The sequence below is a fragment of the Aythya fuligula genome, chromosome 6, assembly GCF_009819795.1.
Source record: "Aythya fuligula isolate bAytFul2 chromosome 6, bAytFul2.pri, whole genome shotgun sequence".
Lineage (NCBI taxonomy): Eukaryota > Metazoa > Chordata > Aves > Anseriformes > Anatidae > Aythya > Aythya fuligula.
The window spans coordinates 23217814-23241030 of record NC_045564.1 but is presented as its reverse complement, the minus strand read 5'-3'; the positions used below and the strand labels follow the sequence as shown (position 1 = coordinate 23241030).

The window sequence follows — 23217 nt, the reverse complement described above, 5'->3', positions numbered from 1 at the left end:
AGCTGTATTTCAAAACAGTAAGCCATCCTGAAGTCAAGTGATGAGAGTTGCTCAGATTAAAAAAAACAGATGCAGTAAGAACTGGAAAAGAAGGACAGGGAGATTTAATAGCTGGAGACTGGCAATTTTGTCTCTCATCTACTTAGGCAGTTCTTCTTGGGTTTATTTTGAGAGCATCATGAATTCCAATTAGTTTTTTTTGCACTTCAATTTCCAGTTGTTTTAGATCAAAATGCAAAGGAATAGTGCCTATTTCAACACCTTACATTCCCTCCCAATTGGCTCCCTCTTTTTGACAGCTTGTTCCAGAAAGCAGCAAAATGTATTGAAAAAGCAAGGTATGCAACTTTAATTTACTGCAACTCCACTCACTCGTCCTCTAAACCAGCTAATTGAAAAGCATAAGAATTGTATTTAAATCATATTCACATAATATGATCAAAACAGATATTCCTCAAAATAATTCCCCACAGAAAGAGGATTTTCACATTACCTTACCCTTGTTAGCTGGCAGGGCTCTGCGATGCACTGCTCTTCTCTGACAGATGCTGGCTTGTTTATCTCTGCTGGGAAATTCTGAGCTGCTCCATTTTTGAAGTGGTTTGAAAGAGGTATCTTTGGTTCCAGCCAATTGATCGTTGTTCCTGAAGCAAAAGAAAGTTTGCGCTGAAACTTTTTCATCCTCCGGAAGGTCAACAAACAGCAGTTTTCACAAAACAGCTTTTTGAAGAAAAAGCTGAAAGCAGATCGTTCCTTCTGCAGCCAATCCCTTCAGCAGCCACCGAACAAAGGTGGTGCAATGAGACACCACCTCCAGCGATCATTAGCACAAACCCTGCGATTGGCGAGCTGTAATATGTGCAACTTGTACTGGAGGAACTAGTTGGTGTCAGGAAAGGTGTAATCAGACACTTCAGGAAGAACCCAATATCACCCGAACGTAACCCTGACAGTTTTCTTGAACTGGAAGTAAGCGGTGCACTTTTTTGTACCTTCTCAAACCCAGCTCGATTCTAGACTAAAAAAAGTTGGAGCAGGAAAAGTTTCACTGCCAATGTTTTCTCTGGAGAGGGCAGTCGCCTTTTCTTGGCTGCAAAGGAGGCAGGCACACGCTGTTGAATAAATAATAGGTGCTTAAAAAAAGCTGCAGGGCTTGGAAAGCTATTACCCACTCAATGATCCCAGCATCTCTAGTTACTCCTGGCTAATTTACCACAATGGATCAAGTTCCTCATCAATAATGCAAATGTTCCATTCTTTTTCAAAGGCTAATAAGTGTACAGGTGACTCCAGTAGGGTTTGATGAAGAAAAACAAACTGTAACAAGCCATCTCAGTTAGGTTGCAAACGCAGAAGTTATTAGGAAGCCAGAACTTGTAGCACCAATAGAGCAGCTCCCTGGGCTTAGGAACCAACACCAGGAAGGTTGCTGTCCCTTCCTATCTTATCCACAGTCCGTCCTTTCCAGATCTTCTGCTTTTAATGTTCAGTTTTTAACTCCAGCCTCAATTATGCATCATCCTATTTGCTGGTCCTCCCCTCTCCACCCATCTCTAGGATTTACCTAGATAACTTTAGCTTTAACTATTTAACAATATAAATCCTTTATTTCATGGTAAAAGCTAAATTAATTACACCTTTGAACTAATATGCACTGGCAAAGCAAGTACTACAAATACAATAAGAATATGGGAAAGGTAAGAGACTAATTATGAGTGTACTTTTTGGCATACTTATGTCTGACATATCTGTTGTATAATACAAGCATGAGTATCCACAAATCTTGTTTACAAAAAGGCACTGAGTAAGCTCTTGTAAATTCTTTGCATCTTATTGTGATTTTTCAAATAGAAAACCAGATTCTCAGTTCTGTACGCTGCACACAAATTTGGTGGAACAATTCTAGTAAGCACCTATTCACTTTAAGCTATTTGACTGTGCAGGCATAGCAACATATTAGGCTTTGGGTTTTGTGGTGTTGTTTTTTGTTTCTGTGTTTTTGTTTTGTTTTTTGTCATTTGTTAGTTGTAGTGTGTTCTTTTTGTAGGTGGTAGGTATTTTTTTTTTTGTTGTTTTAAACTTTAGCCAATTTGCATTTGCCTACAAGGCTGTCCACACCTCAGAAAGGAATTCAATATTTATTTTAGTTTGTGTTTCAGACAAGTATGTTAAGCCAAAATATGAATATTGATACCTAAACAGTATTAGTAATATCCCATTCAAATTCAGAGTTTTGTATTTGAATGCTTAACTAGAAATGAAAGCTACACACATGTAAATGCTTACAACAGGCATTAAGTATGTAAAAAAGTCATAAGAGCATGAGATTCAGCAGAGCTCTGCTAGACAACACATATCCTTAGAGTCTTCGACCCCATAAAGTTCCCCCTCCACTATTACTGTTCCCGAGCTGCCAGTTACATCCCAAAGGCAGCCACCTTTTCGTTGTGCCTTAGGTACTTTTTTCTGTTGTGAGATGATCCACAGCAATTAGAAATAAAGAAATCCAGAGGAAAAAAAAAAAAGGAAAATATTCACAAGAGCTCTAAGCAACACCAGTAATCAAACTCTACAAAAGCTCAGAAGAAATGAGGCAGCCAGCAGTTTTATCTGCCCATAGGAAACTGGATTTAGTGGAGCAAGCATTTTTCACAACTGAAGAAGGAACGGCTTCTTGTCTGTGATAGGGTCCAGCTCTCTGTGAACATCTATACCCACCTGCTGGTAAGGATCCCTTTTGTTGTGAAGCATGTTGTAACTGGAGAATATGGAAGCAGTCATTTAAGCAGTTCATGGTTGCCATGGAAGTTGCTTTGAGCATTAATAGGTCTTGATCCAAGGACGTAAGGTGACCGGAGACAGGAAGGCATTCTATGCTCCTGATCAAGTCTCTCTGCTGGCCCTCAGCCTGAGACATCATCTACCAAACAAAGTAGGTATTTATCAGAAGGTGCTGGAAGCGTGCTGTGTGATGTGGCAGACACACACAAAAGGAACCCAAATGATTTTACAATGATAAAACTACCTGGTAACAGGTGTATATAAATTTAACCATACTTTGTTTCTTCTTGAAGCCACTAAAACGTCATTAAATACATGACAAAATAAGCACTAAAATACGTGGCACCTTGTTAACGAGCAAAAGAGTATCACAGATTCTTCGGTAATACATGTAAGTGAAGAAGAATCAGAACACAGTACTTGCTACAGTAAATAGCAAACACTGTCAGGCTTGGCTGGTAGGGACACACACCAAAAAAAAAACCACACACACCATGTGAAGAATAATTAAGCTCTGTGACTTGCTCAGCCTGCAAGAGAACCTTAGATCCTTTCCATGGGTACCCAGATCTTTTCATTCCCTACAAGAACGGATCCAGCCTTCTAAAGAAAAAGAGCTCTACCACTCAGTTCAGTTCAAACTGCACAGGATTCTCCTTTATCATCAGTGGTCCTGTAAGCATAATGGCAGTGCTATCTCACTGTTTACTTTGCAGAGGGAGTAAAAAGAGTGGCAGAATTGTCACCTTAATTACATGTTGAAATTACAACTTTCCTGTTGTCATTTTTGCCCTTGTTCTCCCTTCAGTCCCTTTCCTGCTTCCTCTGGAACATCACAGAACCTGCAACAGCACATTTGCCTGCAAGAGGTAGAGCTGTAACGCACACCAGCTATCAAGCATTAGTCTTCAGAAGAAAATATATTATTTGAATTCCTCTTTGAGCTTACAGAAGCAGAAGATTGCCTGACTTTGAATCATAGGGATGAAAGCAGACTCCTCTACCTGCTAGTCACTCTTCCGAGGAGGAACAACAAACAGCATTAATGCAACTGGATACCGCTACCCCTGTGAGCATTATGCATTCTGGCAGGTAAGTTAAACATAAAAACAGATTGATTAAGCAGAGCAGAAGAAGGATCTCTTGAAAGAATCCAAGATGCATTCATGCATTTAACTGCTACAGTACTATTTAGGTTTTTAATTTAGCAATTCTGGCAGTATTTCACTATTTTTGCTGTACCATTGCCTGCAATCTCCTCCAGGAACTGCTTTTATGCTTTTAAGGTTTTACACTACTCAAGCAATAGGTATTCATCCAACTTCACGGTATGTGGTATTTGGAAAATTTATGGGCTTGGCTACAGAGCACGCTACGGCGTGAATTTGCATATCACTTGGCTCTTTGGAAGTGGAGTTCACTGTGCACATTCAGACTGAGCCTGTCCCAAGTGTCACAGTGCAGAAAGCTAGCAAAACAGTGATGTTTTGCATGGACAAGGCTGTGTAACTAGCACAATACTTGCCTTTTTTCCCAGTCATAAATGCAATTCAAGTCTTTGTCTTTTTTTCTAATGTTTTAAAAACTTCTGCTGGGTTAACAAAAGGACACAAAATTGATTGACAAACAACCACAGCCCTTTTTGTGACCTTTGCTCTTAAGTCATTCACCATGCAGTAGCACCCAAGTGCCTGATTCCAGGATCAGGTCACACAACAGGACAACCCATGTCATATTCAGCACTAACATCCAAACAGACATCTCCCCTTTCACAGAGCATACTTGAAGCAATCCTAAATCCTTCCTGCTTATTCAATCAGATCTGTATAAAAAAAGAAATGGTGCTGGGGGTGGGAGAGAGAAGCACGGCTGTTGAAAACTGGGTGTCAGAAGCATGCAAGCTATAGCTCTCATTTTACAAACGCATGCACCTGTATTTACTCAAAGTCAGCACAAAGATCCTCTCAGAACTCCTGTTTTGCAAGGTGTTCTTTTCAAGTCATCAGCATGACATGTACTCAGTCAAGAACAAGGGAAAGAAGAAGGGAAAGGGACTGACAGAAGAACCAGCTACAGTGCAACTCATGGGCAAATTAAAGAATCTCCCCGCAGCAGGTAATTTGAAAGAGAAGGGTTCTTCCCATAGCTTCTCAAACTGCATTTGCAGTATTTGTGCTGTATGATGCTCAAGTGTAACAGGCACGCACCTGCCCTTTGTAATTTCAAGTATTTTAACTGCATCTAAAAAAAAAACTGTGGGTGTTGTATCCAAGCATTTTATCTTCAAAATGGTAAGCAAACTAACTGACATTTACAAGGGGTATCATTACTGAGCCTTGTCTGTACAGGTCAGAAATTAAAACTGATACATAATGATATTGTGTCACTAAACTCAGTAACAAAGTGTTCTGCACTCTTCAATGTTAAGAAAATTCACTCCACTTTACTCTGAGAAAACCTCCATGGTGAGAATCCCAATTACAGGACGCAAGGCACTGCTTCAGTGTTCCAACTCACACACTCTCCTCTTTCCTCCCTCGAATTTAGAAAGCTGTATTGCCATCTGAAAAGTGAAAAATGTATTTCTGAAGCAAGTCCTCACCCTTCTAATTATCCATGCTTGCCAGACGCTTCTTCGCTAAATTAAAAAGCCTGCCATTAGAGACTTTTTGTTTTACCAAGGAATGTATCATGCTATGCTAATTACACTGCTAACATTAAAATATGCATTAATAGCAAAACTGCTACAAAATCACACAGGTCCACAATTCAGCAACTAACTGTTTTAGAAGGAGCTTTATATTTGTACACTGTCAATACTCATGAGTTAAACCAACCAACAGTCAGTCCATTCTGTCAGACAAGATGGACAGGTAATCTCCATTCCCGGAGGAATGATAATAATCAGGTAATAATCCCCAAGAGATACTACATCTGAATGTGAAGTGTGGAAAAATGTGTATTTCTAAATTGCTCGTTTTCTTTTGCTCTTTTTCAAATCACATCCATCCCTGGACATGAATTAGCATACCAGATAGCAGTACTAGTATTCTTAAGCATCAGTCATGACCAATTTCTCTTTAGCCATACAAAGTACAAGAACAGCATAGCCAATTCTTCTGTAACTCCAAGGAAGAGCTCAGTAAGTGACGTAACAGTCAAACCCTCATTACCTACCCTGCTAGGACTTGCAAAGATCAGAATACACAAGTCCATTTTGAGCACAAGGATACTATTGCAGTGCGTGAAAGTCACAGACTATACACCACATACCACTACAAGCCAGGGCAAGTTAACCTCACACAGCTATGCAATAATAGTTTGGGACATACAACTGACAATGTAAATGTCCAACTAAGAATAGCAGGCTTCTCCACAATCCTAAATATAAGATGATAATTCCTTCAAAAGATCATTAGGTAATTTAGAAGACAAACCTCTCGAACATCTACAAGGTGATCTGGCTGCAGAATAGGAACTCTTTTTCCAGTTGACAATCTGTGATGTCCAACATTGAAAAAAGAAACTGCATTTTGACTGGGTCTTCTTTGCACACCAGGAGAGCTGCCACTTCCTTGAGATGCAAGAGAGAAGCTGCGAGATTTCAGAGGAGGGTTGTTCTAGTGAATAAATAAGCACATGAAGAAAGAGTTACTTCCTAATAATCAGCAAATATTCTGATTTGAGCTGTACAGCGGAACATTTAATTCTAAATTTGTATAGAGCAAGGACAGATGACAAAGTCATAGTAATGTACTGGCAGCAATTTCTAAGTAGAGTATTTTGAATCATCTGTTGACAGTTGCCCTGTTTTACAGTCTAATTATAAACAATCAGTGAAATGAGATGGATCAATACTTTTCACTTCTGACTGGAAAATTAGCCCTTGATCTGCAACAGTTCTAGAAACTGACAGCTAATGGATTCTGCCAGGATAGAGTTCACATTTGAGAGAATGGAATTTCATTCACAACTATTAATTGAAGTAAACATTAACTCAGGATCAACCTCTTGTAGCTTGCTCTATCTTAAAAGCATGATTTTATACAGCTACAATGTAGGTTTTGTGGTTACCAAGAGTTTCTATAAAATGTATTATGTTCTCAACCACCAAAAGTCTAGTCTAGTCTAGGAAAACACTGGACTAGTTCTCTAACCTTTAAGCTCCACTTCCTTATCAAACACCAGCTGACCAGTACCCGGTCAGGGAGGGTTAGTCAGCTTTTCAGTGCAAAGTGACTTCACTTTGTCTCATTCCTAAAGCATACTTCTATTACAAGTTAGCTATTACTCAGAGAATTTTTTCTTGTCATGAGTTTCAAGCAAAACCACACACCCTTTTTCTAGTATTTGTCTTAGATAACAGAATGGTTCGTTTCCAACTACCTCTACCACCACCCTAAATTATTTTTTCCCAAGAAAATATCAATCGTACAATACCTTTCCAATAGCTTCTGTGTGATGCTGTGTGCATATTTGTAGCCTGCTAACCCAGTGTTGCCGTTCTTTAGCATCAGTAGCTGAAAAAAGCAAACCAAAAGAATTACCTACATGAAGACATTTTAAAGTATGTGCAAAAAACTGCTTGATACTTCAAAATAGACACGGACATTAACAGTACAAAACTTTTTTTGTTCTAAAATTTGCTCAGCTGATCTGTAATTAGCTATGACATTAAATCACGTTCAACAGAATTAGCAGGTACTTTTTTTTTTTTTATTTTTGTAACATAGAAAGAACTGTAACACAGAAATAACTTCTGTATATAAAACTAAAATAACTTCAACAATTACTCCCTACACACATTTTAATTTAACAACGTGCCATATTTTCCTGGAAGCAGAATAAGGTGCCCTGAATTTAAAAAAAGACAGCATATCTTCAAAGAAAGAAGTACTAAAATATATTAGCCCGGATTTCAACAGCCTACAAAATCAGAGAATGGGCTTCTCTAACTGCCACAAGAAAACTAACATACAGAACATTAGGAATAACATAATCCTTTACAAGTGTCAACACAGTAATGTTACCTACAATGAATTAGAAAACTCTGTATCAGTACAGTTTAAAGGACACTATACATGAAGATTAACCCCCCCACCCTACACGTCTCAAATTTGTGGTCTTCTGGACATCATCAAGCCCAAAGAGTATGGAACCATCCGAACAGAAGGACAGCTCTTAACTAACTGAAGAGCAGGCTGAAAGTTTCACACACAACACTCATTACAGCAATCAGTCAAACAAATTCTTTTGTTTTTGGACAGGCTGCCAAGCCCAGAGCGGCAACCACAGGTGGGAGCCAGGAGTGCCTCTAGTGGAAGAGTCCCCTGGCCAAGAACAGAGGTCCTACCTCTTAGTTTATACTGCTCCCCACTGGCAGCATTGACTGTAAAGGTGTGAGAGTCTTCATCACTGGGCGAAATTACAGCTCCTGCCAGCTGCAAGGTACCCCTGGGCTTCAGATGTCTTGACTGCTCATTCACAAAGTACTCCAGTAGGCCAGCATCATTGTTTAAAACAAAAAATCTGCAATGGTGATAAAGCAAACACACAAAACAAAGTCAGCATTTTCATCTTCTTTTAAGAAGGGATTGTGAGAACAGATAAAATGGAAGTCTTGATTTCTCACAAGTTCACAAGAGACTGGACTGAGACTTAAAAGACTTGTGTCAGTACAACCCTAAACACATGAAATATTTTCCCAACATGTCTGCAGACAAATTAAGTTTATACTAAATTTTTCTCAAAGATTGGGATGGATTTCTATAGAACAAGAGAACAACTGTGCTCACAGAAGAATACTACTGCAAGATTTTAAGACTTAAAAGAACATTTTTTAATAATTTTTTAACTTCTTAATCATACTTTAATACAAATATTATTCATCTGCATGACAGCTCAACCTATATAGAGAAAAGGATTAAGACACTTTCATCAAGTTTGCCTAATAACATTGGATTTTCCCATTTTCTACTTAAAAAGACTGAAATGCACTCATTTAGGCAATGCCAAGAGTCTTTTTTACTAAAAACCACCAGGGAAAAAAAAAAAAAAAAAAAAACTTACCGATATTGCCAACCAGTGACAAGATTGGTGTATTTCATTAAGTAGCCATAAATATTTTCCATGTGATCACTATCACAAAAAGAAAAAGAAAAGCAATCAGATAATATCAAGTAGTAAAGCTTCAGTTTCTAAGCATCATTATCTATTCCCTGAAAACTAATTTTCACCTTCATTTTTTAGAGCGGCGCTATCTTTAAAAAAAAAAAAAAAAAAAAAAAAACACAAAAAACAACTACCAATACTTAACAGATTTGAATCTAATTTCTGAGATTATTTCATAAGACAGTTTAAATGGACTTACTGAACTCCAAACAGTTTCCAGGCATGATTAGTTTCACCAACACTTAAGATTCATTCAACAGTCACTCTGGCCTAGTTTCAGGTAAATATAAACTATGCATGCATACTTATTTTGTGTTCCCCCATTTAAGGAAGCTTTGTAAACAAAATTAACTTTCTTTAGCTTATTAAGAGAACCTCGATCATGGTCACTAGCCAAAACCTGCCGCTGGGTACTCCTATGGATGGTTCTGCTCGTCCTTAATTTCCAGAATCCTTCCAGACCATACAGGTGCTGTGCAGAAGACAACATGCATGTACAGGCCATATCAAGATATTCTGAAATATAAAGCAAGCCTGAAATGTCTCCTTCTCTGGCCTGGCAGGAAAATCCAGTTGTTTCGAAGCCTGAACTTGCAACACCCACCAGAACTACGAACCCACAAGGGGCACGTAGCATGGAGACTTAACATCGCTACAGACAAAATACATTAGCACTTCTGAAAATCCATTGTCCAAAGAAAGGTTTACAAGTCTTACGGCAACAAACTAATCTCCTTAAAACCACAGCTTGAAACTCAACTTTATACAGCACATTCCCGTAACTCTAGAAATGCTGCTGGAATGAACCCAACTGGTACAGCGGAGCACAGTCCTATAGCAAAATGAGCAGTCTGAGACAGAGCGCTCAGGTACAATGTGAGAAGTTCCTATTTTATCCCAACAAAGAACGGAAACAACAACCCAAACATCAGATGTTAACCATTTGCTTTTTAAAAGAATCTTACATTTAAGCTATTTTATTAGATTTAAATTTTCTGTAGTTTGCAGTATATTGAAGATTAAGGGAAAATTATTTCGAGTCCATGGGAGCAGCAGCCTGTGCCAGTCATTAGGTGGTCAAAGTGCCCCCCTATCAGGGAGAGTGGAAATGTGGGGACACACGGGACTGCTAGAGCCAGGGGAACACCTCCATTCATGGATTTTGGTCCCAACAAAATTGGGCTAAGTATCGGTGGACGCGTTACAGAACAGCTGAAGCTGCTGCCCATGCTTCATTTCTAAACAGAGGCAGTATCACCAGAGTACACTTACTGAGTCGTCAGGTGTTTGAAGAAAAACCAAGTAGCTGATTTTTCACGTTACATTTAAAAACAGCAAAACGCATCCAGTAGCTGTCAGTATCACAGTACTGCCCTGCAATGGAAAGCAGCCAGTGGGACTAGCTAGGAATTTAATTAGGAATAGCTCATTAAGCAGTACTATGCAGACAAAAACAAACCGTAGGAGAGCAGAGAGCATCTTAAACTCATAAAAATGCTAAGGAGACATGACCAAACACATCCCCATCGGCTGTTACTGCGTACAAGTGAAGTGCAGTTTAGACTTATTCATTGTCACAATTATGCCGAGAACTGTGAGATTGCAGTCATAAAAGTGCACAAACTTGTCTTTAATGTTCTGAAAATCGTCTCTAGTCACAGCTAATTGCTTTCCATTTTGCCTAGCCGTCCAAGCTTCACCCTTGCTCTGCGATCACAGCCCACAGAGCTCAGGGAAGAGCTGCTGCCCCGTCCCACTGAGGGACCCAAAGCAGTGGCGCGCTCAGCAGCAAGTGCACGCACGTAAAGCCTTAATTTTGACCCCACATCCCAGGCATGAACTGTTAACTCAATGCAAAGCTGATTTTCTGTCAGACTAGGCAATATTGGTCACATTGTCTCCCACCTTAACTGTGCCCGCTGACAGAGCTGTGAAAATCATCGGCACTATGCTGAGGTTTCACCCCGTCAAAGGCCGAGCAAACTTTGAGCAGCCACGCATGCCACAGATTAACCTGCCCAAAGGGCATGAGAAACTCGGCCGGTATTTAAAACATTTCCTTGACAGTGTAAGAGCCTGGAAGCAAACACAAACTAGTAGAAGAGCAAGAACATAGCCCTCGTAGGCATCAATCACACTCTCCCAGCACAAGTTCTCCAAGGCCCATGGTGTGTGTTTTCAACACTTGAAGTAAGGCTTATTTCAAAATCAGTAACACTAAAAAAAACTGCAAATCCAGACTGAAAATCATAATTCACAAAAGAGAGATGGTTACTGTCTTGTAACTGTCCACCCCTCTTCCAGGAGCAGAGCTAACCTCCTAATCTCCTTTTGTGTAAACACGAGTACTTCCCTGTAAATACAGCAAAACATGCTCAACATTATTAACAGCAAGGCCACAGAATTGTAACCAGGGCATTCCCTTCAGTAATGTTAAGGTAAGTGCCTCCAGAGCAAAATTAAATGTTGTAACATCAGCTAAAGCAGTGTCATAAGGCAGAAAAAACCCTGTTTAAAAAAAAAAAGGAATATTACACAAGAATGGAATAAGCAGGGCTCTTCTGGGAGCTACAGAAAGCTTCTGAGATGGCAGATTTTGAGAGCAAAGTGGTTTGGGTGCTGGCTCTGCTCAGATAACCACAGCACCAGCAGTGGTAAAATTAGTAACTTCCTTAGAAGTTACTTGCCAGCATTTATTCCAAGGAAACAATAGTGAAACTTGTTTAAAGTTGTCTGCAGAACTTCAGAAGCCCCTATCATACCCCACTTTGGGGTTTCTGACTTTTAGAAAACAGGTTTTGGAAGTGACCAAAATCACTGAGCAGCGTTGCACAACGCTCACAGCAAGGCCTGGCTGCGCTGGGATCCTCCTCCCTTTTAGCAAAACCTGCTGCTAGCTAGGTGCATGCACATGTACCTACGGGTAGTGTATCTTTCAGTAGCCAACTTGCTGCTGCTGCTACTCAAAATGCTCCCAGCAGTTTCAGATTGTCAAAGGAACAGGAACAGTTCAGCCACAATGAGTCAACAACTTCATAAAAATTTGTGTCCTTCTTTGAAGTGAAGGCAAAAAATGAGTGCAAGTGTTGCACCAGTTAGGCATGTTAAGAAAAAATAAAGTTGACACTTACTGTACTGCTTTAAGTAATGACTCCTTGCAAATCATAATCCAAGAAAAAGTTATGCAGGAACTTGTGGTACAGCACCCGAACCTCAGCCCAGCACATCTACCCCTCAATAAATATTTGGTTGTTGTTTTTTTTTTTTCCCCTGAAGGCTGAGCACTATTGAACTTTGCTGCCCACCTATCTCACTTTTTCAGCCCACTCGACAATATTTATAAACTAAAATTGTCCCTGTAAGCGAGTGATTAAAGTTTATGAGAAATTACAAAATGGTCTGTACTCTTCTCAGAGGACAAGCCCGCCCCATCTCCAGTGATGTCTCCCACAAGCCATATTTTTAGATACCCAAGCACCACTCAAAGACGAGAGGAATAAAACATTCACCAAGGATTACTGTTGATTTATGTATCCTTTCTCCCCTTACTTGTCCTTTTCTGCTACGCCCCTCAAGCTGCAGCAGCTGTCGGTGCCTTGCAGGCTGGTTTCCTCCTCGGAGGAAAAAGAAGAGCGGGTGATGGCAGGGCCAAATTCCTCCTGTATCCTGTTTACATGCAGCACCCAAGTCTCGAACACAGATGCTGAGGCACAGCAGCCCCACGGTGACGTCCTGCAGGAGCTCCAGCCAAGCCAACCTGCACCTGACAGGCACAGGGCCAACATCTTCGCCAAGAGGCAGGCTCTGCGCAGGCACCTCCCCACCTCTTCTCAAGCAGGGCATTGCCAACAGCAGCACAAAAATTCGCCTGTCCACGAGGACAGGGCTCGGAGCACACTTCAAGGCTGTCCCTCTGCCAATGTTAACTTTTATGGGGCCCGGGCAGCACCATGGAGGACACTGAAAGCAGCCAGGTTTCTGCAGCTGCTTGAGGAGCAAAGCAGCAGCCAAAGGCTTCCCTGCGGATTTCCGTAAGCTCCAAGCAGCTGCTGGCTGCACATGGATCTGAAGACAGCACGGTCATAACAATGCAAACCAATGAATGGCTCTGACTACACAGTTTGAAAAAACAGCAGGAACCATTTTTACTGAACTTGGTCTGTAACAGCTTGCTTATTCCCCATATACCACTGCAACATGCTTGTCTACAAGGTATTAATTCCCCTTTTCGTTAAAAGGAGGCGGGGAGAAGGAAGAGAAGATAAAGGGGGGAGGAAAAAGCTATGTCAGCAGTGGAAACTGTGCAAATTATCTTCTGTGACTGCAGAGATCTTGCCGGCACACCCAGCAAGGCAAGGCGGAAGCCTTCATCCAGCTCACAGCAACACATTAGCTCCGCTTTTCCAAATGATTTTGGAAGAAATAAAAAACTGACCTGGCCATGCAGCTCACCACCAAGACCATGCAGTCAGCTGTGAAGTAGCCGCAATAGCTCCTGTTCGTCAGTTCATCTGTTTCCACTGTGTTCGACTGTGAGTTTAGAAACCAACAAGTGCAAAGAAGAAATGTCCAACAACATGACAACACTGACTGTAAACCCCGTGAACAGAATTGCTGGCTGCAAGCATGAAAACATGCTAGCAACACACATCTTTGTTAAATATAAGAACTTCTCCGCGTGTTCCTGTAAACCTTTAGGAGTGCACATGAACTGGAAGAGAAGCACTGATCTGCCATGGAGGACCCAAAATGAGCCCAAGCCCTGCAAGCCCAAGTTATCGACAAGGCAGTTGCATTTGCACCTAAATTTTCTCCTGGCACTAAGTTCTCCAGGGGAACATGACAAATCTAGCTTACAACATTTTCTGCTGTTGTTGTTTTGTTTTTTTAAGGCATACTAATTAGACTTTCAATTCTTTTTTCTGCATTAAAAGGCCATGGATCAATTATACACAAATGAAACAATACTGTAACACTTCTGCAGGGTAGCAATGGGAAAAAGAAAAGGAGAGAGACCATTTAATGAATGAGAAGCAAAATACTGCTCTCACTGGGCTACTGTAAAGCTGGTAATATTTAACTACTTTATCATTTAAGGAGCTCTTTAGCTCTCATCTGCCTGTAAAAAAAAAACTGCAGTGAGTTTCAGCTAAGCAATTTCTCTTGCATGTATGTGAAGAGCTCGAGTCAGCATGAACTCTACCCACACACAATTTATTTGTGGGTTTGCATCAGCATAACACAAAAGAAGCTGGACCTGAGAGTCAGCAGCCAGCCCTGCAGATTATTCTGCAAGGATAACCAGTGCTCAAGCTACTGCTGAACAAGTAACTGTGGATTTAACTCACAGCAATATCTTAGAGGTGAAAGGTACAAAAACCAGGCAGCTCAGGAGGTATGAACTCTCCACCTTACGCCCTTGGAGCACAGCTATTGCTTCCTGTAACTAACAGCATTCACGTTGCCAGTTTATGGCTGCACACCATAACGCACAGCTTCATGTATTATTGTTACCAGAAACCAAACCTTTCCCTTCCAGTCCAGTTTCATCAAGCTCAGGCAGCTGACAGTTAAAGCTGCTCTGCTCAGCAAACAGCAGCAACGTAACATAACAATGCAACGCAAGCTGGGCAAACACACTGATGGATGAGCACCTCTGAAATGCTGCAGTATCTGCTGTCTACAGCTCTTCAGAAAGTGGCAGACCCTGGCAAGTACTAGTCACAGACACTGGTGCTAAAACCAGTTAGTTACTCTAAGCACCCTCCAGCATGTTTTAGCTCATCAACTGCTATGCATACTTTTCCCTCAGGCATTTTGGTCTGCTTCTAACCTCTTCTAACCTAGGAGCTCTTAAAATGTAGGTATGGACACTGATTAGCTATCCAGATAAAAAGTAGAGACGTTTATTTTTTTGGAACAATTTTTGAGACATTTTAGGTTAAATGCAGGATAAAAATTACTATTTCCAAGCAAGCACAAACACATCCATCGCTGGATATGCTCAAAACTCAGCTGGAGAAGGCCCTAAATGACCTGTTATAACTGTGAAGCTGGCCCTGCTCTGTGCATGAGGCTGGACTAGAGATATCCCAACCCAAACTTATCCTATAGCTTTTAGATATATGGAAATGAACCCAAAATATTCCTACATTAAACTTGAGGCATGAGGTACTCAGCAGGTTTAAGCGCTAATTAAGAAAGCATCTGTGTTAGTTTAACCACTTATGGTCATCACAACAAACAAAAATATCAGGACTACTTTCTTGGTCAGTGCTTTAAGTGGACAGTGATCCCCACACAAGAAATTACTCAAAACCTTTCCTGTTCATCGCACAGTGAACATCAGGCGTTATTCATTTGATATTCATGCTCCCACAAAAAGCTTTCCTATGAGTTTCTTCTCCTGTGCTTGTTAGCGATGTTTATGAAGGAGTGATGCACCAAACAATAAAGAAAGAGGATACTGTCATTCCATTTTACTGACAGGGAACGGATGTACAGTGAATTTTCAGCCCTTCTAGCTTTGAGCTCGCTGCGGCCCATTTTTTTCCCTACCATATTTTTGCAGTTGATATTTTCAAATCACAGCTTCTGGTGATTTCAGCTGCAGCTGTGACCCTGCAACAGTTCTGCAAAATCAGAGCCAACTGTTCCAAACTAGGCCTCTGAGAAAGAGGAACATACAATTAGTGATTACAGAGGAAGAACAGTTTAAAGAGCGTGACTGTTAGCACAGAGGAGGTCAGAGCCAGGGTGAGAAATGAGCACATGAACACAGCATCCTGCAGCTATACCTTGAAGACTTTTGGCTTTCAGTTGCAGACCACTCGCTCATTGCAGCTCCACTGCAAATGAAGTCAGCTTCAGCAAACTGAGCTCTGTTGGAAATTAACGTCAGTGCCTAGACACTAAGCACGTTTTTAAAGATTTTCAGACTCAAAAACTTAGAAATTCACACGTGAAAGACAAAAAGGCACATCCAAGGCAAAAAGCCTTCCCCATGACACTGATGTTCCTGCTCCAAAGCAGAGAGGCATCCCAGGTTATCAAACATGAGGTTGCCAGCTTAACACACAAAATACCAGCACTTCTCCCCCCCCATTTCAGCCTGCTGCATTTCATCATTAGATGTGCCATATAGAAAACCTGAAACCACATAAGCTTTGCAAGCACCCTAAAATGAAAGTTGCCAGACAGCGTTATCAACAAGCAGTGGTCCCTACAATAAAAACACATCAGCACCAGCTGATGATGGGCATGTGTGTCAAGGCAACATCCCTAAGTAAACAGGGTGCTGTGGTTTTCATGGTACTGTGAGTACAGCATGAGAACCAACCTAGGACAATCTACCAGCAGCAGCTGGCACTTTCTGCTTGTACATTAAGCAGTGTGATTAGGTCACACACAGTTTGTTTTTCATCTTCTCTCTAGGGAGAGAGCGTGTGTGGCAGAGGAGGATGTTAATATTGTAGGCGATTTTAATTAACATGCTGCTACACGATTACATTAGAAAAGGCAAGTTGAGAAAGTACCCTTTGCACTTCCAGGATTGGCGCTTGTAATGGCCATTAGCTCCTGGAGAGATCTGTTCTAGGGAAAGCACAAACTGTTGGATGGTTAAAAGCTATTTAGAAGTTTCTGCTTCTTCAGTTCAGCTTAATTTTTAACTCTGAATGAATATTCCAGTATTAAGAAAAGTATCCCGCATGTCAGAACCAACTCCCACGTTTGTTGCTCCTGCCCCAGCAGCTTTTACAGCCTGCTCTGGGAAGCAGGAGAGGGATACGGCTCTTGAGAGCTGCTCACGGAGCAGCCACAGGGCTGGAGACAAACTCAGAGCTCGCCGCCCCAGTTCAGGTCTCTGCTAGAACACCAGCCATCACCACGACCTATTTAAGTTGCCCAAACCTGTTTCCCCAACTCTACCCACTTATTACACGCTCGCACACACACTTCTCTCAATTCACAATGAATCTGGGCTGTCATCTGCTCTATCTCCTTTCTTCCAGTCTGTGAGCACCAACGCTCACCTGCCTTTTGAGAAGTGCTTGGGGCTTTATCAAGGACAAAAATAAGTGCGATAAATAACGATCTTAACATTTTATTAACAATGAACAGATCGGGGGGGGGGGGCGTGATATAAGCAGCTGAGCATTTTAAACATGGCCTTCTTGTGTTGTGAAGAGACAACTACGTTGAGTGCAGTGTTTCTCAGTCAGTGCTATGAGTACAGTATACTCGTTAAGGAAGGACTCAGATGAGGATAAATAAATCCAGGCACGGGGCTTTTCAGCCACTTCCCACCATCATGGTGAATGAACATGACATCCACCCGTGTCTGACTGCTGGTACCAGAATGGAGGGCAGCTCGCACGACCACCGGCACCGTGAGATCCCCGGCAGCCAAGGTCTTCCACCACCAGATGGCCTGGGCGCCATCACAGGCCTCCAGAAACAGGCTGAGGTCACCGTGACACAAGCGTGACATCAGATCCATCATACAATCAGCAAAACCCTCCATAGAAATGTAATTAAGTAATAAATGGAAGCGGTGGGCGCCGCCCTGATGTCACAGAGCCGGGCGGCAGCGGGAACCTGAGGGAACGCCACAGGAGCTGAGGAAGCTGAGGTAACGCCACCTTAAGGCCTGGAGGGGGCTTGGGGACACCCAGCACCAAAACCCCACGCGTGACCCCAAATAATTAGCTCCAGACAGCACAGGAAGAAACCCCGGGACGTGGGAGATGGGGAATAAAAGTGCTTGCGCTCCTGGTACTTCCTTACTGGGAGCTGTCCCAGCGTGACATTTGCGTAACATTTCTTTTTTTATACTTTTCAAGTGATAGGGACTTAAATTCCAGCCTGTTCTCAGGAGTCCAAAGTTAATTAGGCCAGCTAATACACCGTATGGCAGCCTAAGCAAGAATTAGATGCTTACATTAATGCTATAATGAGAAACGCTGGTCAGAGACAGGAGTGAAGGATCAGCAAGGGAGAGGCTCTCCGTAGGAAGTGCTGTTAGACATCGCATTGCCATTACCCAGTTTATCTGCTTCTGCCAAGCTGCTTTCAGCTTTAAAGGGCGAAACGCATGAAATTTATCCTCTGCATTCCAAGAATGCTTAATCTTGAACAGAAAAACACAGAAACTAGAAAAACTCTACATATTATCCTCACAACTAAGACCGACATTAACTCCACCCTCAATAAAAAGGGCTCTTATCAACATCTGCTCAAGACGATGGTATCAGTTTCAAGACACTTCCCTTTGTTGGAGCTAATTAATTCATTTCACAAGACAGCATGAAAAAAAAAAAAAGTAATTAAGTACTTCCACAGCCTAGCTCAGTCTCACACACTTTGCTTCCACTTGCCTGAAGTGCAGCAGATTGTCACCCCAAGTCAACTGAGATCAAACTCACAAGTGCAACCACCACCCTCTTTAAAACACGTTTCCCATGGTATTATTTTATGGGGAAGGGACCACAATCATCTTGAAACACAGAATTAAAAATATACCCATGTGTTTCAGCTGCCTGTTCTGTTGCACTACTGCATGCTCATCTGCTCCAATAGAAGACTGATTTAAGGTCAGTAACTCTTCACATTTTTTTGGTTGGTTGTTTTCAGGGGAGAGCCTTTGTTGTGGGTGTGGGTTTTTTTTGGTGTGTGTGTTCATTTATGAAGAGCAGTCAGTGTCAATTGCAAAACAAAGCCTTTCAAAGACAACTGTCACCCAGCATTCAATTTCTTAGATTTTTGAATTTGACTTTTAAAAGAGTTATGATGCTATAATGCTGCTCTTTTTGCCAAAGCCCTCTGTCCACTGTTTGTTTGCATTGCTGTTTACTCACTCTCAGCCTCTTTTACTCTGGCCCAAAGGCCTGTGGAGTAATATAACAAGAGAAACCATCTTAAGCTGATAAACTAAGAGCACACAGAATGCATCCAGCATGACGAACTCGCTTTCCTGTCATTGCCACCCCTAGAGGAAAAAGTCTAGGAAACCGACTCCCTGCCTTAGAAACTGCCTCCACTGAAATGTTCTGATATACTAATTCACAGCCCGGCAGCATTTAGTAAACTTTCAAGAACAGATAAAGTTAACTTGCTTCCTTGAAAAACAGCAAAAGACATCTGACCTGTAACACTTCACAGACATCTGTGGCAACATCCATAGTGAACAGATGCTTAAGCTGTTTAAGAAATAAGGAACAAAGATAGTTACCAAAAAGAAGACATGAGGAACTAAAAAGCAAATAAGTTTTGAAATATAACTTGTAATCTTAAAATCAGCTATCACTAGGAAATTAATGAGCATGTACATATATTTCTACCAGCAAGGGAAGAAGTGCTGTGAGCCCTTTTAAAAGAAACTGAATTGATTTATGCATTTGAGAACAGAACCATGAAGAAAAATGTGAGAGGACGGCACATTAGCACATCTCCAATGGAGAAAGACAATCTCATTTCTCTAGTCAACTGCAGTGCCTTGAACTTTTATCTTCGGAGATAAACGAGAACCAGTTATTGCAAGTCATTTCTCTCAAAATTATCTGAAATTCCCTCAAGGCAGGCTGAGAGGATTTGTTATATTTCCTTGGCAAGTACTCTGACCAGCTTTCTATTTAGCTCACAGATACAGATTCTGCTTGTGAAATTTTTATGTTATTTGAATGACTATGATTCACACATCATACGAGTACCTGCCAAGGCTGTCGCCTTTCTCTCACTGCTTCCAAGCTACTCTGTTCACTCAATCTAGAGCAGTGCAAAAATTAATGAAGATGATCAAGACTAAAAGTAGAATAGCTGAATGCAAATGGGCAATGCCACTTCCTAACTTGATAACTGCTGAAAATAAAGCAGTTTAAAAACAAGAAGTTATATATCACTTTGCCAAGTAAACTTCAGTAATTTGAGGTTATTCAGCAGTCTCATCTCATGTTAACTTTTTTTCTAAATGGAAATAGGGATAAGAAGTTGAGCATGCAGCACAGCCTCTCAGGCTCTTTCTTATCTACTTCACTGTAACGTAATGTTCACACTGTTACTGCTATCAGTCAAGAAAAGGCAGCTCAGCATTGGCTGCTCTCAGACACACTCTGAGACTCATCACACATCCATAAGTAAGCAAAATAACTTCCTGTCAGATGTCTAGAAGCGCAGTTTCTCCAGACTCCCATACTCAACAACTAAGTCAAAAAAATAAAAATAAAAATAAAAGAGTACCTTCCTTCACTCCAAAGAAACAGAGCCATACAAGCCACAGGAGGCACTGCTGTGTGGGCTGCCCAAACTCATCACACACAGGCTCTGAGTAGAGCATGTCTGCAAAGAGATTTATCTGTACTTCTACATAACTTGAAGCATTCATCTGCCTCTGGTGGTTTCTTCTCCACTGAAAAACATTAGGCCTAACCCTTTACTACAGCTCTCTAAAAAACCTCCATACTACTTCCCTACAAAAACATAAAGTTAGACTTTCTGCTCCATTTTTTAATATTCTCTGGACACGCACCATACAACAAGGAAGTGTGACTTTCCAACTCTTTGAGATTCAGTTGTCATTATTTCAGGTTCCAGCAGTGCTGAAGATTTCTGTCCCCTTCCCCACACACACACCATCGTGATTCCCCATTCATAGCAGTGAAGTATGAAGTACTGGCCCCATTTGTCTTGCAAACATGCTCCAGCTGCTTTGAAAAGACACTTCACCAAGTACAGAGTTACACTTCTGCACCACACAGTCTGTGCTGACACAGTGCTTTGGGACCTTACTTCTGCTACAGTGCATGACCACGCATTGCCCACGCCCTGTGCCAGGAAAGTTAAAAAGAGAGAACTTCCACCATCAGAAATGTTTCTAAACCCACTATTTTAGGTACTGACCCATTTATTACTAGAGAGATCTTCCTTTACTTGACAACGTTCCGTAATAAAAGTAAGCATGCAAAAACTAAACTGCAGCATCCCGACAGGAAACCATCCTAGGGAGGCAGGGGGAAAAGGTGATCTTTTGTCCCTGATTAAACATAAAAAGTCAAACAGAGCTGTAAATAGATTCCCAACAGAGCGGAGATTAACAGCAAGGTAACTCAGTGTAGATCATAACACAATTAATATATTAAACTCGTCCCAAAGACCTACAAAATAACAAGCTTCCACTAGAGCAATTTCAGCCACGTAGTGGTAGTCGCAAGGCATATCCTGCTGGCTGCAGTGAGGCTGGCAAGGCGCGAAGCAGGCAGGCTCAGCACAACCTCTGCCCTGCGAGCCACAACAGCGAGCATGAGCAACAGAAGAGCCGGGTGGGTGATCCTGAAAAGGGGTCATTCAGAAGGAAGTTACTTAAGACCTAGGTGCTCAGAGACGCCTGCACCGCCCACACCCTGTTAAAATCATTAGGCACGAAGCACCCTTGCCAGCTGGGCCTAGGTGTTTGTTTCTACAAGGCAAGTGGGTGACCCCCCAACATCCCGTGCAGAAGCACAAGGCGCCCCTTCTCCTGCCCCCAGGAGCAGGACACAGCAGAGTGTCCACTGACTGCTCTGGAGGGTCTCCATTAGCAGGAGAAATGCACAAACTTCCCAGAATTGCACTACTTTCAATGGCAACACAGCCCAACTCCAGTGGAGGATGAGAGCCCTAAAGCAGTCACAAGTCCCTCGAACCTTAGACGTCCTTGATCTGGATGGGAGCAGCGACTCCTTGAACCAGAAAATACATTAGGAAAAAAAAATAAAATAAAAAAACAACACACAGAAACTCCTAAATCCCCTTAAAACGCAGGCGGATGGCTCGCTCACAGGAAGCGTTTTAATTTGAATCTATTTCTAATGAACCCTCTGTGGCCAGCTTTCCCCACGCTCCCCTCACCCTAGCCAGGCTGGCGGTGAGCGGCCACCACAGCACGCCAGGCAAAGCTCGGGGAGCTTCTGGCAGGGACCGAAACACGCCAAACAGCGAGGTTACGATCCCAAAGCAGGCAGGCCACGCTAGAGTTCAGCACAAAGTTTATTTTTTTAGAAGTGCTGGAGGGAGGGAGGCACATCCCCGACAACTCGGAGTGTGTGTCCGTAGCCTACCGGGGGCAGCAGCAGCCAGCAGGGCGCGTCCCCCCAGCACCCACACCGCGCGGCTCTGCTCACCCCCGGCCACACGACAGCCGCCTCCAAGCGACGGCGCACACCCCCCCCCGAAACAATCTAAGCAAACAAATAATTAAAAATAATACCAATTAAGAACTAAACCACGCGGCGGCTTGCAGCTGGCAGCCACCCCCGGGGCGCTGCCCGAGCTGTCCCGGCGGAGGGCACCGCCACCCGCCCCGGGCTCTCCGAGCACCGGCGGCTCCCGCAGCCCCCCCCCACCTCCCGGCCCCGCCGTGCCCACCTGTAGTGCCAGCCCTTGGCTCCGCGGCCCCCGCCGCTCTTGCCGCCGCTCTGCCCCGCCGCCGCCGGCGGCTCCGCCTTGCCCTCGCCCTCCGGCCCCTTCATGGCGGCCGCGGGGTCGGCGCACTGCATGGCGCCGCGCCTCCCGGCCCCGCTCAAGCCGGCCCCATGCGGGCTGAGATGGGAGATGGCGGCGGCGGCGGCTGCCCGCGCCCCCCCGGAGCCCCGCTCGGCCCGGCTCGGCTCCCCGCACGGCCGGGGAAGGCCGGAGCGCTCCGCTCTGCCCCGGACCGCCCCGCTCCGCCCCGCTCCGCCCGGCCGCCCCTTCCGCCTCAGCGCCGCCGCCATCTTTGGTGCGGGCAGCGCCCGGCGGGGGCGGCGGCCGCCATCTCCCCGCTCCGTCACGGGCGCTGGGTAGACCTGGCGTCCCTCAGGAGAGGGCGAGCGCGCCTGGGCGAAAATAAAGGAGTTTAAACAAACATCGAAGTGCGCCCGCCCGCCCCCGGGGATGTGGGAGGGTTGTTACAGGCAGCACCGTGACAGACAGACCCCATACTGCTCCTCCAGGTGGGTTATCCAGGAGGAATGCAGCTCTCCTCTGTGTGCATCCACTGCAAACAGAAGAGAGAGAATCACTCCCAACTGGGCAAAGCCAGCCTATTTGGTCATTACTGACACAAAGAGTTTCGGGCTGTTTAGGATATCTCGGTTTAAAGGACGTTTCTGTGGTAGCCTGCCAAACAAGCTTCTGTCAAAGAGCCGGTGAGCAGACTCAGACACCGCTCAGGTACCAGCATTTCTTTTCAGGAAAAGGTTTTCTGCCCGTGGGAGCGGTTCTCCCGGCCGGCTGATGCCCTCTAGTGAAAGA

The 23217-nt window shown here is 43.2% G+C and overlaps 1 protein-coding gene across 1 annotated transcript in view; it reads right to left on the bottom strand.

Moving 5' to 3' along the window:
- OSBPL11 (oxysterol binding protein like 11) overlaps window positions 1-22481 on the bottom strand; it is a 33300-nt gene extending 10819 nt beyond the window's left edge. The window contains exons 1-7 of the mRNA XM_032190040.1: window positions 22351-22481; window positions 8851-8919; window positions 8135-8310; window positions 7222-7301; window positions 6219-6401; window positions 2719-2920; window positions 499-644 (exon numbers count right to left, since the gene is read on the bottom strand). Coding sequence (XP_032045931.1) covers window positions 499-644; window positions 2719-2920; window positions 6219-6401; window positions 7222-7301; window positions 8135-8310; window positions 8851-8919; window positions 22351-22481 — 987 coding nt within the window. The remainder of the gene's footprint in view (window positions 1-498; window positions 645-2718; window positions 2921-6218; window positions 6402-7221; window positions 7302-8134; window positions 8311-8850; window positions 8920-22350) is intronic.
- Window positions 22482-23217: the final 736 nt, after the last annotated feature.